This window comes from Nesoenas mayeri (assembly GCF_963082525.1).
Source record: "Nesoenas mayeri genome assembly, chromosome: 3".
In the NCBI taxonomy this organism is placed as follows: domain Eukaryota; kingdom Metazoa; phylum Chordata; class Aves; order Columbiformes; family Columbidae; genus Nesoenas; species Nesoenas mayeri.
In genome coordinates this window covers 89187761-89207268 of record NC_137544.1, presented here as the reverse complement: position 1 = coordinate 89207268, position 19508 = coordinate 89187761, and the positions used below count along the sequence as shown (strand labels likewise).

The window sequence follows — 19508 nt, the reverse complement described above, 5'->3', positions numbered from 1 at the left end:
TGCAAAAGAGCAGGGCTTTGCACTGACATTTTTCTTTACAGACATTTGGATAAAGTTTAAAAGTCACAAACCCAGGGTAAACACATACTTGGTCAGAGTGGAGTATTTGCACAATTAAAAGAGGAGAAAAGGCTAAGTGTGAATCAACTGGAAAAGTTCTCGTAAGATTTTGATTCAAGAGCAATTTTGGTTGCCTGGTCTTTAAGAAACAAAAAAAAAAAAAGGTGAGGGGGGAAGGAAATTGACAAGGACTTGTAGATTGGAATCTGACTGGCACTGGAGTGAGTATGGATGAAAAAGAAAGTATCAAGTAAAGTAATAACGATGGAATATTTAAGAGGAAAAACAAAACAAAACAAAAACCACAAAAAACACACACCAAAAAAAACCAAAACCAAAATCCAAAACTAAACAAAACAAAAAACAAAAACCTAAATCCTCAACAAAAGCTGGAAGAGCAGCTATACACTAAATATACAAAATTAAAAGTAACTTACATAAGTGATACTCTATTGTCTTGAACCACTGCCATGAAGTGTGTTTAATGAGGATGGAAGAGACCTGTTTTGAGACTCATGGAGGTCACTCCAAGATGACTCCAGGGGCAGGGGTAAGGCTCAGGTTAGTTTATGGTTGAATAAACCACGCTGTTTGTCAGTGATTGGTAACAGAGCCATAAATATTAAAATTCTACCTGAGAGTAGGCAGGCCAGGACAGCTTTGGCTTTGCATTTAGGGGCCCAAAGGAAGAAAAGGCTTTGCAAGGTCATTTCTAGAGAGGAAGCTGCAATGTTTGTTCCTGAAACATTGGAATGGCACCTTGATTCCGCAATGGCTATTCATGTGCACAGGTGACAGTTTGTCTACTCGCAAGACAACTTGGAGCTCACCACCATAGCTAAGCTGTTGACACAGGATCTAAATCCAGTCTCATAACATCACTGAAGCTTCATGTGAAGTTTCTTTCCCTCTATGAACTAAGTTCTTGTTTCAGGGAATGAGAGGAAAGAGAGATTAACTGACTGAAACAGCAACAGCTATTTGCAGGAGCAGAATGAGAAATGAAATCTCATCATACGAGGGGTATCGTTACATTCTTCACAGTTCAAGTTGGGATTCTTATTTAAGTGGCTGTGAGCTAGTAAATCAGAAGAGTTATTAATGATTTTTATCAGAATAGATAGAAAAAATGAAAGAGAGAAAGGAACAGATGGAAAGTCCAAAGACAAGGGGTTTGTTTGTTAATTTTAAGGTACTGAATAAGTTAATTACAATGACAATGAAGTAATCATCACTGTAAGGCTTAATCATAAAGGCTGTTTATGGCAAACATGTGTATGTCTTTTCCTAAAACTTCAAAGCAATAATACAGTTCTACTGAGTACAAAAGATTGAATTTCTCCAAACATGTTCCAAAAGCAAAGGAAAGCTGGAGAAGTTTGGGGTGCGTAAGTAAAATCCCTCTCCTGCTAAATCTCATTCAGCAGAGATGGACAACTTAAAGGTGACTTGCTTTCCAACAAAAAGAGGAGGGGGAAAAAAGACATTCTAATAAATGGCTGCTTTTAAAGTATGCTGTTTGTGTTACAATCTGTAATTCAGACAGTTTCTGTCACCTAGCCAGTTGGGTTGGTTAGCTGCTTAAGTAAAAACAGACCAAGTGAAAGACAGATAATTCGGTCACCTTGCTCATTGCTCAGGCAACTACAGACTTTTTCTCTGAAAGAATGGGAGAAATAGAAAGATGGATATCAAGCATGAATGTAAAGCTCAGGAGTTTCTGGAAGCCAGTGGCTGCTGAGATCAAATAGAGCATTACCTGTTGGGAGCTGTTATCTCTGAGAGCTGCCAATTAGTATGGAGTATGTTGACAACAGAAGATTATACTCTACCCCATATGCCCTCCCCACTTCTTTTGGTCTTGTGATTTTTTGAGCAGTGTAGAGTAGCAAATGATGCAGCCTGACTCCAGGCGGACAAGGGTCCAGATCACTGTCACGTGTTCTTTCCTTCTCCAGAAATTTAAGGAAGACAAGGTGTGGAAGAGTTCGCCCCTACCTGGTGTCTCTGATACGCAGAGAACATCTTTTCAAAATCTTCTAGATCCAGCACCTTGAATGCCTTCAAATCATCAATCTCATTCCAGATTGTGCCAGGAATCCTCTCCTGAAAGAAAAAGTCATCTTTTAATGAGACAGCAAAAGCTTTAAGCTAAGAACATTCAAACTCATTGGAACAGATCATTCTCTCCTGCTCACTGGCCATGTTCCTGTGTACTACTCCTGTCATTTTAGAGAGCATGCTTTGTTTCAAGAGTTAAAGGAGAAAAAAACAAAAAACAAACAAACAAGCAAACAATCAAAAACCCCACGTTGTGTGCTTTTTGGATTTTTTTAAACTTACTGAGTAATTTGTATTTTTCATCACAGCAAGCCTCTGATGAAAGGGCACATTCCAAGACTAGCAGGTCACATCTCAAGCAATATCCATGATCCCACAGTATGTTTCCTTTCAAGGGTGGCCATCTGTCTAACTCAAACGATTATGGTCATGCTGAAAGAAGTGTTACCATCATGAGGACAAAGCTTAGGAAGGGCACTGATGCATGACAGTCCCCAGTCACATCTTCCCTTCTGTAACTTTTGCCAGGTTCTGTTGTAAACCCCAAAGGGTGTGTGGTTTTCATTCTGCCTGCCTGTGAAAGTAGTTTAAAACTTTATTTTATTTGATTTTTAAGGCTCTGAGTCTTGGAAGTCTAATTGTTTCCTATTACACGATCTCCCCTGTCTACATGAGTTCTTTGTTGACTCAGATAGATACAGACTATACACAGATCTTTGAAGAAGCATCATCCACACAACTGGAAATGTTCACAGTCCATGTGATGCATTATCCCAAATGCCAGGGAATGCTAGCTGTCTGGTAGATGATCAGCATGGAAGGAGGTAGGCATAGACTCCTTCTCCAACTTTGCTATCTACCAGTCCTGGACCAAATAAGCTCTCATAGCACATGAATTAGCTAATCAGCAGTTACCCAAAACCAGGAGAAAGCCTTGGGCTCTCCTGCTGACATTCTCAGGACAGATGTCCTTGTTGACAAAGAGGACACAAAGACTGATCCACCTTCACCTTCCTACTGACCATTAAGGTGCATGCTGTGTGGTACAAGTTTTTGGCAATTACCCATTCAGAAAAGGAAAACCTGCTCTTCACACCTAACAACACTACCTTTCAGTTCATTTAGTTAATGAATTGTACATTTATTTTACTTTATTAACTGGAAAACTAAGGAAGGCATTGATTAAAAGAAAAAAGAAATGGACAGAAGGTACTGTAAAGAGACCTAAGCAAACCCCAGGAGACGAAGAGCCAGCAGAACACTGATGCAGAGAAAGCCGGGAACAGCAAGTAATAGCAATGAGACCCTCACAGAGGCTCCAGCTCCGAAGTACCCAACTTGTACCTACACAGCAAAACACGTTAACACTTCATTATTGGAACTAATTAGGAACAGGCTCTACTTCCCATTCACAGTCATCAAAGGAATGAGGGAAATGTGCTAAGCCACAAGGCTCAAGGAGCAAGGAAAAACACCTGATGTGAGCATGAAATGAGGGGGGAAATAAAAGTGTGAAGTGTTCTGGAGGGAATTCTTGGCAAGGCAGACACTGTGGAGGAAAACCAACACCCTTTCTCCAGAGGCAGCATGTGAGTGCCTGAGAGCAAGGAGGGGTTTCTGCAGTGCTATTTACAGTAAGACCATATACTACATGGGAGCAGCACCTATCCCTGAACAAGCTCACCAATAATACCATTATATCGTTCCTTGCAATCAGCATGTTTCTTCTTTCTAGAGTAGGAAAAACATCACAACCCTATGTCTGTAACATGACAAACGAGTTTGGGAGGCTCATCTCAACCAAAGGAATAGGAGACACAGTTAATTTTCATTTTATCCTAACCCTGGACTCTACAGCCAATCCTAGCCAGAAGTATCCAGGCAGAGCATTCATTCTCATTCAATTTCCAGACTGGCTTTATAAACCTTGAATTATAAATCCTGAGGGATGCATTTGAAAAGCAGAGCAGTTATCCAAGTTCCTCACTGTTTCAGATTGTCCAACCAAACACTGAAATGCAATAATATTTCTTGACAGGAGCCAGTGGAACATGACTTCAGGCGCAGTCCTTTGAGTCATCACTGGGATGAAGCCCTGACAACATCAGAAAGCTATAAGCTGTGTTTGGCAAAAGACTGTTACTCAGGAGACAGATATGAGTCTTGCCCATCTACCTGTCCATCTGCAAAACTCCCAGTGGGTCTGAAGTTTCCCCATAAATAGCAAGAAAAGTGAAAACGTGCTACAGAATGGGCTAGTCTGAATGAATTTCAGAGGTGCCAGAACAGGCAGTTCTGAGACTCATAAAGGGATCACAGAGAGTAATTCTTATTCATACTTTCCCAGAAAAACAACTCAAGGAAGTGAAAATGATTCTCATTTCAAATCAGATTCATTTTAAGACCCAGGCTGAGTCTAGTCCTGTACAGGATGGTTTGTATGCTACTTGTAGCAGAAAGAGAAATGTCAAAGCAGCACCCATTGCTATGATGTGCACAAACAGAACTTTGACCCAGGAAACAGTTTTAGTACTTAAAATCCAAATGGGCTAATCCAGTCAAAGAAAAAAACAAGGCAGGCAGAGGTATAAACAAGCTTTGTTACACAAAACACTTGCAATGGGGCTGTCCTTTCTATTTCTACCCTAAGTTCTGCCTTTGAAAACTTTCACGTTGCTGCCAGATAATTTCCTAAACTGAGCTCTGCTACTCAGTTACGGATTAACTGGCTGATAGTTCTTTGTCATCAGCCAGAGAGACTGAGTGTTTTAAGAGAAACAGACTTGCATAACGTGGTTGCTACGATAAATGATTTCCTCAGCACCATAAAAAATATTTATGGTCCCTAAATAGCAATTGAAAAATAAAGTAAATTCTTTCTTCTTCTTTCCTTCTTCTCTCTCCTACCCAAAAAAAAAAAGAAAAAAAAAGAAAAAAAAAAAAGAGAAAAAAAAGGAAAGAGGTCACTTCATCTGTACCATGCTTTTCTTCCCATATTTCCATATTCGGTTTTATTTATTTATTCGTTCTGCAAGTCTTTCAAGATCTGTGGTTCCTCTGCTTTGCAAAGTCTTAGGCCCCTTTGAGAAGCAAATCCTATGAACTACATTTCCCAGAGGCCTCTGGCAAAATGGCAGCACATACTGCATAAGGAAACGTCTGATTACCAGAATAAATATTGGCAAGGCATTTGCTCCATCAAGCTGAGTCTTTGTTATGTTGCATTTCACAATTCGCTCACTGTGGCTGCTGCAGTTATGTCACTCCACCTTTGCAATGAAGCCAAATTTGCTGAGAGACTTATCAAGATCAGAGAATGATAGTCTTTCATCGAGCTACAAATCCTATCAAGCTGTTCTCTGCTATATCTAACAGATGATTTTATTTACCCTGAAAGACAAAGAGTGATATTCTGCAAGTCACTGATGTCTATCATGCCTCGACAACCTGACAGCACCAGTGAAAACTTTCAGGACTTGGGAAAGCCTTTTCGTTTGTCCTGGATGCCCAGAGAAACCACAGCAACTATGAGTGTCCTGTAAACACCACAGCAAGCAATCCTGTTTATTAGTAGGTTAATACCTGTAAAATACTAACCATAAGAAAAGTGAAGCGACTTAAAATTTCTCTTCTTAATTCTATTATTAATCTGAATAAAGGACATGAACAGAATGCATTTTTCAAATTTCTCTCTTGATATCAGATTATTTCCTCAGGGTAAGGAAAATCCACTTTGATCAAATTGTATTTCTGGCATGTTTGTTAACTTGGACAGCTATTTTACTTCACTGTAGCACTAGGCACCACCAAGGCTATTATGAGTATCTTCACACAGAGATTTTGTAGAAATTTTTCCATCAATTTTGAATCTCTGGCAGCAGTCCTGGGGCATTGTTTGGCATGATCTTCAGTCTGCATTTAGGAAGAAAGTTCCAGAAATCAGAACCATCAATAACTTTACAGAGACTTTAAAAAAAAAAAATAAGACAAAAAACAAACAGTGTCAGAAAGGATATTTTCTGTTTATGTGATTTTTTTTTTTTTTTTGAGGGAGGTTGTTGGTGTGTGTTTTTGTTGTTGCTGTTTTTAAATCCTGTATGGTATACCTTTCTTCTGAGACTATTTCATCCAGGTCTATTCAGGGCTGGCTAAAGAAAGCCCCTTTCAGATCATTGACTAGAGTTGTTACCAGCCTGACTCTTAATGGGAAAAGCTACTTCTCCAGCCATAAGATAACAAGCAGTGCAGCTGAACGGTTGGATTTACTTTAATAACTTAAAAAAAAAAAAAAAAAAAAAAAGTTTAGATTTATTAAAGAGGCAATTATATTAATGCATTCTTCCAGTGTGCTTGAAACTAGTCCATCATTGGGATTAACCATAAATGTCTGGTCCCTGTTTGACCTTGGGTGTTGCGTAAAATTCAAAGTGGGAGAGCAAACTCCACTTGCTGTCCAGAAACAAAGAAAGGAATCTTTCCAGGACATTACAGTGGTTACATTGCAATATCTTTTTCTAAAAAAACAGAGATCCTTGGCACCAGCACTACTATAGTGCTGTATAAATGGAATTCACAGACTATGCCACACTGCTGCATGAATGGAGGGTTTCACCAGAACTCAGTCCATCCATGCATCTAAATGGCTTTGCCACTGATTGTCAGCTCACATCAAAGCTAGAATAAAATCTTTAATTCTCAAAGGAAATTATAGTGGGTTGTTGAAGTTTCCTTGTTAGAAGCACAAATACTTTCAAGTCAAACCCTTTTTCATGGTGGCTATGGGAACCAATTGTCAACTGCTAAGGGTTTCAATATATTCTAACATCCAACGCGTAAGTCCTTTCCTCCCAAAGACAACACCAGCACTGGGAAAAAAGGTGCCATATGAATTGTCCTGGAGAACAGCCTTGATTCTGTTACTGAGAAAGTGTATCATGAAGAAAATACCCTCAGCCAGCCCTGTCCACTTTTCTCTTGGGCTCTGTTGGCTTTCTCTCACTCCCTGAGGCATGCTGCATGGACAGAAAGGGGTTCCCTCTCATGTGGGCTGTCTCAGTTCTGGCATCATCTTCACACTTAGTATAGCTTAGGAGAGGGACTCTGCACCAACTGCTTTGAGAAGAATGGCCTAAAGATTATGCAGAGCTGAATAACATCTTTGACCAGGCTGCAGCCCTAAGTTTCTGTACAGCTCTGTTTTCAACACTGTGTTACAGCACCTTGCTGTGTTGCGTGGTACAAGCATGCCTGTGCTATTTGCTAACTAGGATGGTCTTTTAAAAAAGAAAAACATATACATGGTGTCAAATTTATTTTTCCACAAAATGTTTTTGTGAGGAAAACTTGTACTCACATGAACTGGATGTTAAACAGTACCACAAACCACAATAATACTCTGCACACTTCCAGACCTCAGTTTCCCATGCTCAAAGACTCAAGATACGCTGCTCCCAGCCACCGTACATGTTGTGAGTCTTCATTCATTTGTATATGGCTACTTAAACAGTTTAGGGGAACACCACAGAATTGCTGAAATGGTAGCAAAACACAAGATGAGGCCATCTGACCTCCCTGTGGCTTTGTATTCAGAGGCTTCACAACCATGAGAACAGAGAGAAAGTGCCCAGTACTGAAGCAGGGAATCTAGGATAACTCATGAAGATGGCCAAAATACATCAGCTCCTCCAGCAGTCTGTGGAATTAAATAATTCCATAACAAAGTACACACCAAATAACAAGGCAACCTACCTGTGTCTGCAGCGTAACTCTGCGGTTTTGCAGAGACCTTACTAGGTCAAAACACTAACACTGGCAAACACCACAAAATGAAGCCCCCACCCTCTTATGCCCCTTTTTCCAACTATTCTGCCTTCCTCAAAATAGCATGTTTTACCTGCCTCACCACCCAGGTCTTCAATTTTATTAGCACAGCTGCCTTCACTCCTAACCAGAGGGCAGGATAAGCCTGCAGTTACTGTACACTAAACAGAAACACGTGTGACTCTCTCTTTTTCATATACATCCATATATATACATATATTAGTTATTATTTCTTTACTTCAGAACACTAAGTCCCATGTTTTGCAAAGGAAAATAAATCCCTGTCATTACATTCTCTTCCCACACCCCCCACGTGGCCTTGACAGACAAGCACAGACAGTGCAGCAAATATTTCTCTTCACTTTATTTTAAAGAAAAGGAGAGAGGGGGAGAGGGAATTCTTGTGGCATTCCAGAGGTCCCTGGACACTCATTCCAAATGCCAGAGTTGGGCCCTGGGTGAGTTTCTGTCTAAAGGAGAACCTGGGTTTCTAGGCAGCCATCCAAACTCAACACAGACACTTTTTTTCTTTCTCAATCAGTTAAAAAAACTTAAGACCTAAAGAGAAGGGGAGGTAAAGAAAAAAATAAGGAGAGAATGAAGAGAGAGCAGTGGAGGAGAAGGAGAGGCAACCAAGGTAGCAGAAATTGAGTGCAACAGGAAGAATCCAAGTCCTCCATTTTTAATGCCAATTTGGAGTTTTATTGCCAAGAGATAGAGTTGTAACCATGCAAGGTGAAGGACAGCTTGCCTCCTGGCCATTAACAAATGGTGAGGGGAATCAGGCCACCTTTCTCTCCTTGGTGACAGCTCCTACCAGGGTAGAGGAGGCTGGTTCTGGAGCTGGTTCTCACCATGATTTGTCCACGTTGGCTCTGGCCATCCTTTTCCCTGACACACAATGACCGCTCTGGCACACCAGTCCTGGAGACGTCCAGCTCTGGCTTCCTTCTTCATTCCCATTACAGCTTTGCCTATCCAATAGCATGCCCAGATCTACTGTAGCTCAATCTAACTAGCACCTTGGTCATCACAGGAGATACGCTGTACTACTGGAGAACTCGGTAGGTTCCCTTAAGACAATTATTGACTCCTACTGACCTCGGCCCAAGGGAGGCCACAATATCACTCACTTCTGTCAACTTGCACTTCATGGCATTATTCAACACTGAACTTAGAAAGTAAATTAATTGCTGAGAGTACTGCAATTCCTTACCTCACTCAGCTTAGCCCAGTTGAAGGATTTCAGTGGGTGTGAAGGCTGTGGGATAGATTTCTTCTTCAGGCTGGTACCACTGCTGCTGAAGGTGGTTGTTGAAGGGGGTGGCATCCCCATGCTGAAGAAAGGTGGTGCTCCTGGTGGGGGAGGAGGTCCTCCTGGAGGAGGTGGTGGAGCAGGAGGAGGTGGACAGCTGGAGAAAGGCAGAGGAGGTGGCAGCGGTGGCAAATTCTCAGACATGTGAGAAGAGGACAAAGCTAATGGGCCCCCTGGAGGGGGGAGAGGTGGGGGTGGGAAGGAAATGCTGCCCCCTTGCTGGAAAATAAAAAACACACAGAAAAAGAATGCAAAGAGTTTAAAAGGTGCAATAACTCCATGTTGCCAGCTGATGTGATTTTATTACAAGTCTCAAAATACTTGATGTTTTCTTTAAACCCTCCTGCACTCAAAGCCATGCAATAAAGGGAGGAATCTCAGCTTTCATTTAAGAGAAAGTTTCAAGCCCTTGAAGCTATGGAGAAGAGCTTGAAAAAAAGGAACCATAAATGGCTCAGAAAAACAAAAAGCTAGTAAAAGAAGCCAAAATGTATTATTTTCTCCTTATGTACAAAAAAAGAGAAAAGTTCAATCATATGAACTTTTGAACTCCTGGGTTTTAAACCTTTGGATTTGAAATACTGAATACCTGTCATCAGGCCCCACTAATGCAAAGTGGAAGAGGGAAGGAGGGAATCAATCTGTTTTCTGCAGCATCTAACTTCTAAGGGCCAAGTCCTGGCAAGTTGAGGCTTAGGCACACTGCCAGGACAGAAGGAGCACCAAGCAGTAGGGAACAGCAGCAAATGTCAGTTCTGCAAAGCTGCAAGGTAGTACAGATGCTCTTAAAGGAAATCCTGTTTCTTCACTAAATTTACTTTTGTATCTGGGAGACTTCTCTCTATTCCACTGAAACAGCAATGAGGGCCACCCTATTCAGCAGTGAAAATTACAGTTGGAGGAGGACACGTGTGGCTCAGCAGCTCCTGCAGGAAAGTGGCTGAGGAGAACGAATGGAACAGTCCATGTATTATCCATTCTATACTACCAGCTGAAGGGCTTTGGTCTCAACTAAAAGCAGAGAAGCTTCTACGTATTCATCTTTGTAGCTGGCTAGACAGGCCCTCTCTGTACTGACCACAAAAAGTTTTTCACTCATAATGTGCTTTTGTTCATCATTCACTAGTTAGCAGGCTTTAAACAAAGATGGGAAGAGTCCCGGTCTCATACCGAGAACTCATTAAGTTGAGCCACCAGGTCATTCATCTGGTCTCGGGTCTGGCGCAGCTCCAAGGATTCCTTCTGCAGCTTGTCCTTCATTTTGTTCAGTGTCTTCATCATTTCATCTTTCTCCTGGGTCTTTGTCTCACATTCCCGCTCCTTCTTCTCTAGCCTGCTCATCAGCTCAGCATGATCTGGGGGGAACAGGTAAGTGGGGCTGATGAAATAAAGCTCATGAACAGACCCCAGATAGATGCAGGTTACACTGAAATAAAACTGACAAATCTGTCAGTTCTATTTGGGATGTATAATGAGAGTGGGGAAAAAAAAACCCAAAACACTAGTCTGACTGTCTTGACAGTGATCTTCAGTGATCAAGACAGCAATTCTCAAGTTTCAGTTAGACTGTAAAACCACTTTACGTGAGGACTGAAGGAAGCCCCATCTTATGAAACACAGAAACAGATCACCATGAGACAAACTGTACTGGAGGGAACAAGGCAAGGTTTATCCATGAACGTAAAAGTTGTGCCCAGCTCTGCTGCCCACTGCTTTGTGACTGCATCAGGATCAGTCTTGCTTCCTCTTTCCCGCTCACCTTTCCGAAACTTCTCTGCCTGGTCCCTCCATTGCTTGACTTCATTTTCATTCACCAGCCTGAAAGATGAAATCAAATTATTCAAAACTTGTTCTGAGCTACCCAGGCTGAAATGCAAGTGGCCATTACATGTAGTGATGAGCAGAAGGCAACCTGGTGAATTTATGTATTTATACAGGATCATATCAGGGGTCAGCCTGGTTCCAGATCCTGATCCTTACTGTAGCCAAAAGCTAATTTAAATGTGTTGGCTTGTTGCTCAAAGTCCTGAAAGGGGATAAAGGAATGCTTCAGCTAAAAATCCTGGTATTTTCCTGTCTTCAGGTAATTCTCTCAAAGTGTCAAGTCTACTTATTTTGAAAGAGAAGTCATCACTAAAATAATAATATCTGCTGTGGGTTACAAACTACCCCATCCTTAATAGGAGACCAGATAGCCATCTTTTTTTTTTTCTACTTTCTGTGGTTTTATTTTTTATTTCTTACAAAGAAGGAGAATACTTTTCTGTTGGGTAATATATCAGTAACAAGGCAATGCTCATATCTCATACTGGCACAGCTATTTCCTATTACTGACAGAAAATATGCAGGGCATGCTGGGGATTGATTAGATATACAGAATGTGGAGTAGCTGTGAAAGTAGAATGGGAAGACCAGGCACAAGGTCTAAAATGAAGTCTGATATCCAAACAGACAGAAAGAGAACATCAGCAGTGTATTTTTCCATGATGAGAAATCAGTTTTGATTTTTGGCTTGTGTCTGTAACAGGAGGGGTTGTAAGATTTTTAGTACAGGAGAATTTGTTTTCATATGAGGCTCATGTTCTATAAAATGCTCTTTTCAGTGGATAATTCAGAAGGGTAATGGGCCATGAATTACCTGCAGAGGCAGATGGATGGAATGAAGAGTCCAAAAGTTTGGCTAAAAAAGGACTGAGAACAGGGAAGCTGAGATAAGAGCCAGCTCATGTAGCTAGACTTCTCAAATGATGCATCCTAAGGGAAAAAATAATGGTAGTGCCCTCAGCCAAGTCTGTGAGTGAAAGCATGCGACATTTTATGAAGAGGTAAAAGGTTTTGTGTGCTAGGTGGGGGCTGCTTTCCACTATTTGAAACCTTTCTAAACTATGTGCTCATTAGTGAGGAATGAGATCTAAGTAGAGATGACCACTTTTTTTGGAATATTAATGAAAGTTTTCATCAACATTCTAAATGAAAAAATGCACATGAGGAAGCCTAGTTGTAATATCATGGGTATTTTTTATACTCTTCTAACCAGAAATTAGAAGCCAAAGGCAAGCACTTTGGTAGAAAATACTGTCTGGTTAAGATGTCATTAGAAGAAATCTGTTTAGAAGACTAACAAGACAAGGAGAAGCTGTGAGTTAAAATAAGAAAGTCCTCAGATATATTTTATTTTCTAAGCACCTGCATACCTATACAGCTGCATATAGAAATAAACAATAAAAATGCTGCTTACATTTTAATGATATTTTTGACATTGAAATTTTCCAATGGAGCTACATCCGGATCATCTCCTCGTTCATCCTGAAGAACTATTTGTTGGAGTATTCTGTCCAACAGCTGCCACTGCTGGAAGTTTCCTCCATTCCTCTTATCTGTGTGGAAAGAGACCAACCTATAAGAACTTCCATTTCCATGCCACAGTGCACAGACTTGCCAACAGACTGGCATTGCCTTCTTTCCATCCCTCAATCCTGTATATTGTACATTATAGAACACAAAGCTTAACCCTGAAGTGTTGCTAGCAGATTTTTTACAAACATCTGGCATATTGGAACAGCATTTAACAGGCACAGGCAACTCTGCTTCTGATACACACATTCAGGCTGTGCAAACTTTTTGGCAGATTAGCTCTAACTTGCATTTCAAATGCCTATGGAAGTGATTTTTTTTGGTATCTAGGTAACATCATGACCAGGCACTGTAAAAAAAGTCAAATGTTCTATCTCCATGTTCAGCTAACTGCAGGTCAGTGAAACTCAGCTGGTTTGAAAAAGTCATACAAACATGACCAAAAAGTGTGGAGAGAAAGAAAAGAAATTGAACCAAAGGAACTGATCCCATGGATATCAAACAGAAGAGACAGAGCAACATAAAGTTCATCTCACTCCCCGAGTTACATAAGCTAGACCTTTAGATTCTTTAAAGCGGCTCTGGTAAAATCCTGTCCTGGCCTAGCAGGATTTAGCTGATCTGCCACCAAAAATCCAGGTCAATACCTAAAGCTCAAGTACTGTCTTAAAGAGCAATATCAAGGAGACAACTGGGACAAACAACCACTTGTATTTGTGCATGGCACTGCTTGAATTAAAGGAGTGCCTGAAATCATACCACATTACTTTTTTAAAAAGCACAATACAGAACATCTCCCTCATGTTCCCTTCTTGGTTTGACTGCTCAAGTATGGTTGAAAGTAGTGAAGACCAGCACCTGATACCTAACAGGATCAAGGCACACAGTTCTTTAGAAATCTTGCTATGCTTTTGCTCAGCTGCTACACCTTGGAAGTGTAACTGAATCATTTTGCTACAGTCACTTCTCTTGAAAACAAATGCCAATGTTATTTTTCATTTTGACTTCAGGAGCTCTCCACTGATGCACTGCCATGAGATTGCAGCTTGAAGACTTACTGTGGAATTTCCCAGTGACAGAACAGCTTTCAGTACTGTATTGTTTCACCCGAAAAATTCCTCAGTGCATTTTGTTAATATTCAAAATGGTATCTATTTCTGGGAATTCCCTAATCTAGAGCACAACGGCTCTTTCATTTTTAAAACTTCTAATTTAAAATCATTAAAAGCTCTGTGACTTAGAGCTTAGAGTCCAGTGACTAATTGGAATGCCTCAGCTACTTAATTTTATTTGGAAGAGCAAAGAGGTCAAGCTGCAACTATAAGTATTGCAACAAAAATCTGCTGGATGGAGTCAGTGTAAGACACCAAGTCCCTTAGCCACTACCAAGTTCTGAATGGAAGACAAATGCAGTGTGTGCCCTGGTATCTGTGATCCTGTACATACACCAGGCCTTCATCCAGTTCTTCAATACCCTTTGCTCTAGGAAACTGGGGTGTACTCACATGGCATCTGCAAGCAGTGCTGGAGGATGGATAACAAATAGGGATAGGCATCTGTGTGCTTCAGTCTCTTCTTGATCAACTCAAACATCTGAGAGGCACTTTTTGTATCAATGTGGATCTGAAGTGAGAAAAGGAAGGGAAAGAACAAGTAAGAGAAAAAACATGCACAGTGAAAGCCTGACTAACTATGAAAGATCTCATAAATACAGAGACAGGCAAATTTCCAGCAACTGGTCCTCTGCAGAGTCTCTAATGTCCAGCTGCAAGTTCCAGTGAGGAGCAGGCACATGGGTCTTTATTGCCATCTGCAATCCAGTATGGAAAAGATCCCCAAAGTAAAGGGCTAGAAAGGGGGAAGGCATGCAAAGCCATCAAGAGCTGCTTTGGAGCAACCCAAACATTTGGGTCCTAGAAAGTCACAGCACAAGGGAAAAAAGAAATTGCGGCTAAGGAGGAAAGAGCTAGTTGTTCTATATCGGGGCGGGGCAAGAGCTGGTCATGAAGAAAGGGGAAACTATAACTATTCTGGATCCTCCAGCCTGTTAATGTTACTGTCCTGGTTTCATGCTTATCTTTAAAATCCACACAAACCAAAATACTGATTCTCTCCACAGGCTCTGAGGTGACAGTCTTCAGGACAGTTTCCTGTACTCTAGGTAAAGGTATCAGAGAAGAGCCCAAGCATCACCCATAGTCCTGTAAAAAGGATGTCTGAAACTAGAATGCATCTGGATCATCAGGACTGAGAACATGAGAGCAAAGTTGAGAACCTCCTCTACCTCCTCTACTCCTGAACCTTCAACCAAACAAAAGAAAGAAGTATTTATCAAAGATACTTGGCAGAAGCCCTGTCTGTGATAATTTTTTCCACTGTTCACAATTGCAAACACCCTAGGTGTTAAATGAGAGACAGTGAAAACAAAAGCATCTACTACTCTCAGCGCCAAAGTCAACCACCGTTTTCAGGGAACACAGAGGCAAGTTGCACTAGCATCCAAAGTAGATGTTCAGCTTTGGCAAGTTCAGGTACCCCAGAGACAAACTTACCAGGTCAAACCTCTTGGCAAGTTCCAGGTCATCTTCATTTCTGACCATCTCAAAGAAATCTAAGTGCCTAAGAGAAAACAGAAAAACAAAGCAAACAAAACCTGCCGATGTTCATGGCATAATTCAGATTTAAACTAAACGTGTCATAGAATCATAGAATCATTTTCGTTGGAAGAGACCCTCAGGATCATCAAGTCCAACCATAACCTAACATAACTCTAGCACTAAACCATGTCCCTAAGAACCTTATCTGAACACCTTTTAATACCTCCAGGGAAGAGTCCCTGGGCAGCCTGTTCCAATGCCTGACAACCCCTTCTGTGAAGAATTGTTTCCTAATAGCCAATCTAAACCTCCCCTGGTGCAACCTGTGGCCATTTCCTCTTGTATCACTTGCTAGTTGGAAGAAGAGACCAACACCATCTATGCTACAACCTCCTCTCAGGCAGTTGTAGACAGCGATAAGGTCTTCTCTCAGCCTCCTTTTCTCCAGGCTAAACAGCTCCAGTTCCCTCAACTGCTCCTCATCAGACTTGTGCTCCAGGCTCCTCACCAGCTTCGTCTCCCTCCTCTTCACTCTCGCTAGTATTTCAATGTCCTTCTTATGATAAGTGTCACTACAGAAGCAGCAACATCTTGTTTCCAGCTAGAACTGGGAAACTGGCAAGCTTTTTTTATATGAAGTGCTGGGACAAGTATGGAAGGCAACTCATGTGAGTCAGTAACAGGTCAAAAGGAATGTCTGGCTGAGGTATGCATGATCTTCAATCCTTGTTACTGTGCTGAGGTAAGGCTGCTAAAAATAAATGTAAAATAGGAAAGGAATATTCCACTTGTAGTGAATAAAATACCTGCAGTGACAATAGATTTCTAAAAAGTCCATGTCATACTTGCTAACCAGATATTGGACCATTAACAAGTTCTTTCTTTTACATAGCAGAACAGGGGTGCATTTGGTGGATTAGTTACACAGCAGAGCTCACAGCTGTCTTTACATTTGCCTATCGATGAGCACAATGCATGTCTTTGTGAGGCTCTGGAGGACCTGGTGAAAGGCACATTTGACCATGGCATCTGGACTCTTCTCACACGGAGATGAGAGCACAGCAGATGATGTGGAGAAAGGCTGTGGCACATCCCCTTGTATAGACCTGGCACGTAGTCTGTGTAATCCAGTCATCCAGGAATCTCTCAAACTTCTCTTATCAGTCTCATAAATGTAACTTGTAAGATACAAAGGCGCCCCTAAGCCCCTCCTAAACTGCTAGTTACTGACCAAAGGAATGGGGATTGCCTACAGGACAGATAGTCTTCTTGGTTATAATGTTCTAGATCAAAAGGAACATTACTGGTTCCAGCTCTGCAGCAAACTGTAGACACATACAGCTAGACGCAGTCTTTCCCTGTGACATTAATATGTAGGTGTACACCTCCACCTGCTTGAAGATGTGAGCCCACTCTTTACAACAGGTAGCTGGTGCTAACCTGGTGCTTATGCAGAATCTCAGGCACATTATATTTCCCCCCAGAGACAGCTCTGTTGCCCTACAGCAGCTGCTGATAGTGAATGTTTGAGAAAACAGTACCTTGACAGCTGCAAGCATAGGCTTGATCCATAGATTTTTCACCATGTGCTTTGGTAAATTTGGCACTTCTATCTAGGAAATCCCAGATGGCAGATACCTACATAGAAGGGGCTTGGAGTGGCAGACAATAAGGGATAGCAGCACATCAGCAGGTCCATGCCTCTCCCCAAATCTTAATGGGGTCACAGGAGAAGGTAGACTCCCACAGCTGCTGCTCTTACAATTTAAAATGTTTAATTTTCTTAAGCAAACAGATTTTACTGAGTTCCTCATTGGTTCACCAGTCTTTTAGGTTTGTGAAGTGTCTTAGTCAAATTGTTCAGATTATTTACTCCAAGTTTATTTCAGCATGTGGCTTTGTGGAGGGTTTAATTTAAGGTCATTAGCTGCTTCAATTACTGTGGAAAAACATGGAATTACTGGAGAAGAACGTATTTATTATCCATATAACTTTTAACACAGTAATTTGAAGGTGCCACTCGGTGTTACATTTTGTGCAGTAACAGGGCCGTCTGAAGATGCTCCTCATTCTTGTCTCTTGCCCCTTTGGCATCTCTACCCCTTTGCCCACCACAGGTGCCTCTTCTCTCATAGTTGTGTCACAGCCAGTGTTTGGGAGGGTGTAGTACAAGCTAGATTACAAAAAAGACTGAGCTTAAAGAAAAGCCTTGGAAACTTGGAACCTTTGATGTCTGACCACACATACTCAGTCTCAGTGAAGTCAATGAACTATTGGCTTCCCGCCATCCCTTCTACCAGGACAGCCTTTTGTTCCAGTTTTGCAACAATAGAGAAGAATTAGATTAGAACAGTTTGGGTTTTTTTTCTTTTATCTTTTTCCTTTTCTTCATTTTGATTGCCATTCCCAGCTTAGAAGAAAAGCAAGTCAGGAACTCCTTGCCACAGGCACTGCCAATTTAGTATGTATGATTTCTACGTAATACACTGATTTTAATTTTAAGGATAAATCTCCTTTTTGTCTTTAAACAGAGTCAGTTTTAGGAAGACACAGAGACAGGTTAGTGTTTAAATCTGAAACACAAATGGAGAAGAGCTTCTAAGAACACTTTATGTTGATCAATAACTGTTCTCAGAAAACATGTCTTACCTGTCCAGTGTGGCATTCTCATGTTCTCTTAGCTTGTCAATGACAGGTTGAATTCCCAGCATTAGAAACTCATATCGTAGGTGTAATCGGAACTCCAAATTGTCCTTAAAAAGTGGGGGGAAAACTAAGTTACTAGGGTCCAAAAGCTTTTAATCACATTTAAAAATTACTTAAAATTACCCCTGAGCCCTTAAAACCTCTTCTTCCCTTTTAATGTAATATATTCTGACACCAAATTCACAAGATGATTAACTCCAGTAAAGTAAAAAAAAGAAAAATAAAATAAAATTAATGTCTTCACCTCTGTTTCAATTAAAAATACAGTCCTCATTTGCCTACAATGCCTTCTGCATGCCCAGTAAGAAAGACAGCGCACTCCATGTTGTTCCATAAAGGACAAGTTATTAGTGTTTGTCCCATTAGAGGTGCACCTCCTGCTTACAGATGAAGAGTGCTGCAGTCTTTCTCACAGTTTTTTATGTTTATTTATCACAAAATCACCATATACTCTGGCAAACGTGACACCTCTTCAGTGGGATGTTACAAGACTGCCACAGATAAAGACAAATACATTGCCAGACAAAGCTCTTAGAAGCTTGTTGTCTGTCGTGGTTTAACCAAAAAAGAAAAAAAAGAAAAGAAAAGCCAAAGTAACAAAAGTAACACTTTTCATGAAACAAAAGCAGTTTAAAGTATCCTCCAGACTCAAAAGAAAGTCCTGTTAATGAAATAAAAACAAAAAACTGTCTTTTCTGAAATGCTTCCCTTCGACATTTTGAAATTAAAACGTTTTGAGTTTGGCTTTGAGTCAAACATTTCTGAAGGTAAACCAAAACGTTTTTAAAAGGCTGAAATCAAGGGGTAAATGCTTTGCAGTTCTTTAAAACAAACAAGCAAACAAACAAAACCACACACCACCAATCAAAAAAACCCCAAACCTCAAAGCAATCACTCCAGTGCTAGTCTGTGCTATATTAGAAGAGGCTGGGAATGAAATAGTACAGAAGGCATTGTAAGGCTGATACTAACAAACACTATTTTCCACAACCTATATCCACTCAATTATATGAGATCTGTGACTTAATCTACCAGCCATTTCCAAGGTAAATTAATTCAAGCACAACGTTTTAGAAGGAATTTCCAGGGCAGTGACTCACCTCACCAGCGCCCGCATTCAGAACAGCGTTAATAAAGGACATGATGGCTGTTTTGAGATTTACTTCATCTCGGTATCGCCCCATGCTTCGGTCTAGCTCGTTCAACAATGTCTGAAGCAGAAGAGCATGATGGATTAGAGAATATAAACTAATTCTTGCAACATTTTTAATACTGTTCATGGGATGTGCACACAGTCTTATTTTGATTTGTCATATATTTGCTTAAAGAAATATTTTTATTTTTTTTTTCAGACAAGGTTGTTAGTGATTTTGGGCATGCCACAATAAACAAATGAAGAACAGTGGTAGGAATATGACAGGGAGTTTACACACGCAGAAAAACAATATCAGCTTCATCATCTCTTCTACTCACATCACTCAAGTAACTTCCATTGTTTTGTATCTCATCAGGAAAGATTGCACTTATGTATACAGGGGAGAGAATTCTGAAGAGAAGCTGTCTTTTGAGGAATTAAACCTTATATTATTCCTTCC

General features: G+C 40.8%; 1 protein-coding gene across 2 annotated transcripts in view; it reads right to left on the bottom strand.

Annotated features, from left to right (window-relative positions):
• Positions 1-19508, bottom strand: part of DAAM2 (dishevelled associated activator of morphogenesis 2) — a gene marked incomplete at both ends in the record, with an annotated part of 118760 nt that overhangs the window by 34508 nt on the left and 64744 nt on the right. For both annotated transcript variants that reach the window (XM_080341335.1, XM_080341334.1), the window contains 9 exons: positions 2059-2166; positions 9158-9475; positions 10427-10611; positions 11016-11074; positions 12495-12633; positions 14116-14233; positions 15163-15229; positions 17857-17960; positions 19014-19124. In XM_080341335.1, coding sequence (XP_080197461.1) covers positions 2059-2166; positions 9158-9475; positions 10427-10611; positions 11016-11074; positions 12495-12633; positions 14116-14233; positions 15163-15229; positions 17857-17960; positions 19014-19124 — 1209 coding nt within the window. The remainder of the gene's footprint in view (positions 1-2058; positions 2167-9157; positions 9476-10426; positions 10612-11015; positions 11075-12494; positions 12634-14115; positions 14234-15162; positions 15230-17856; positions 17961-19013; positions 19125-19508) is intronic.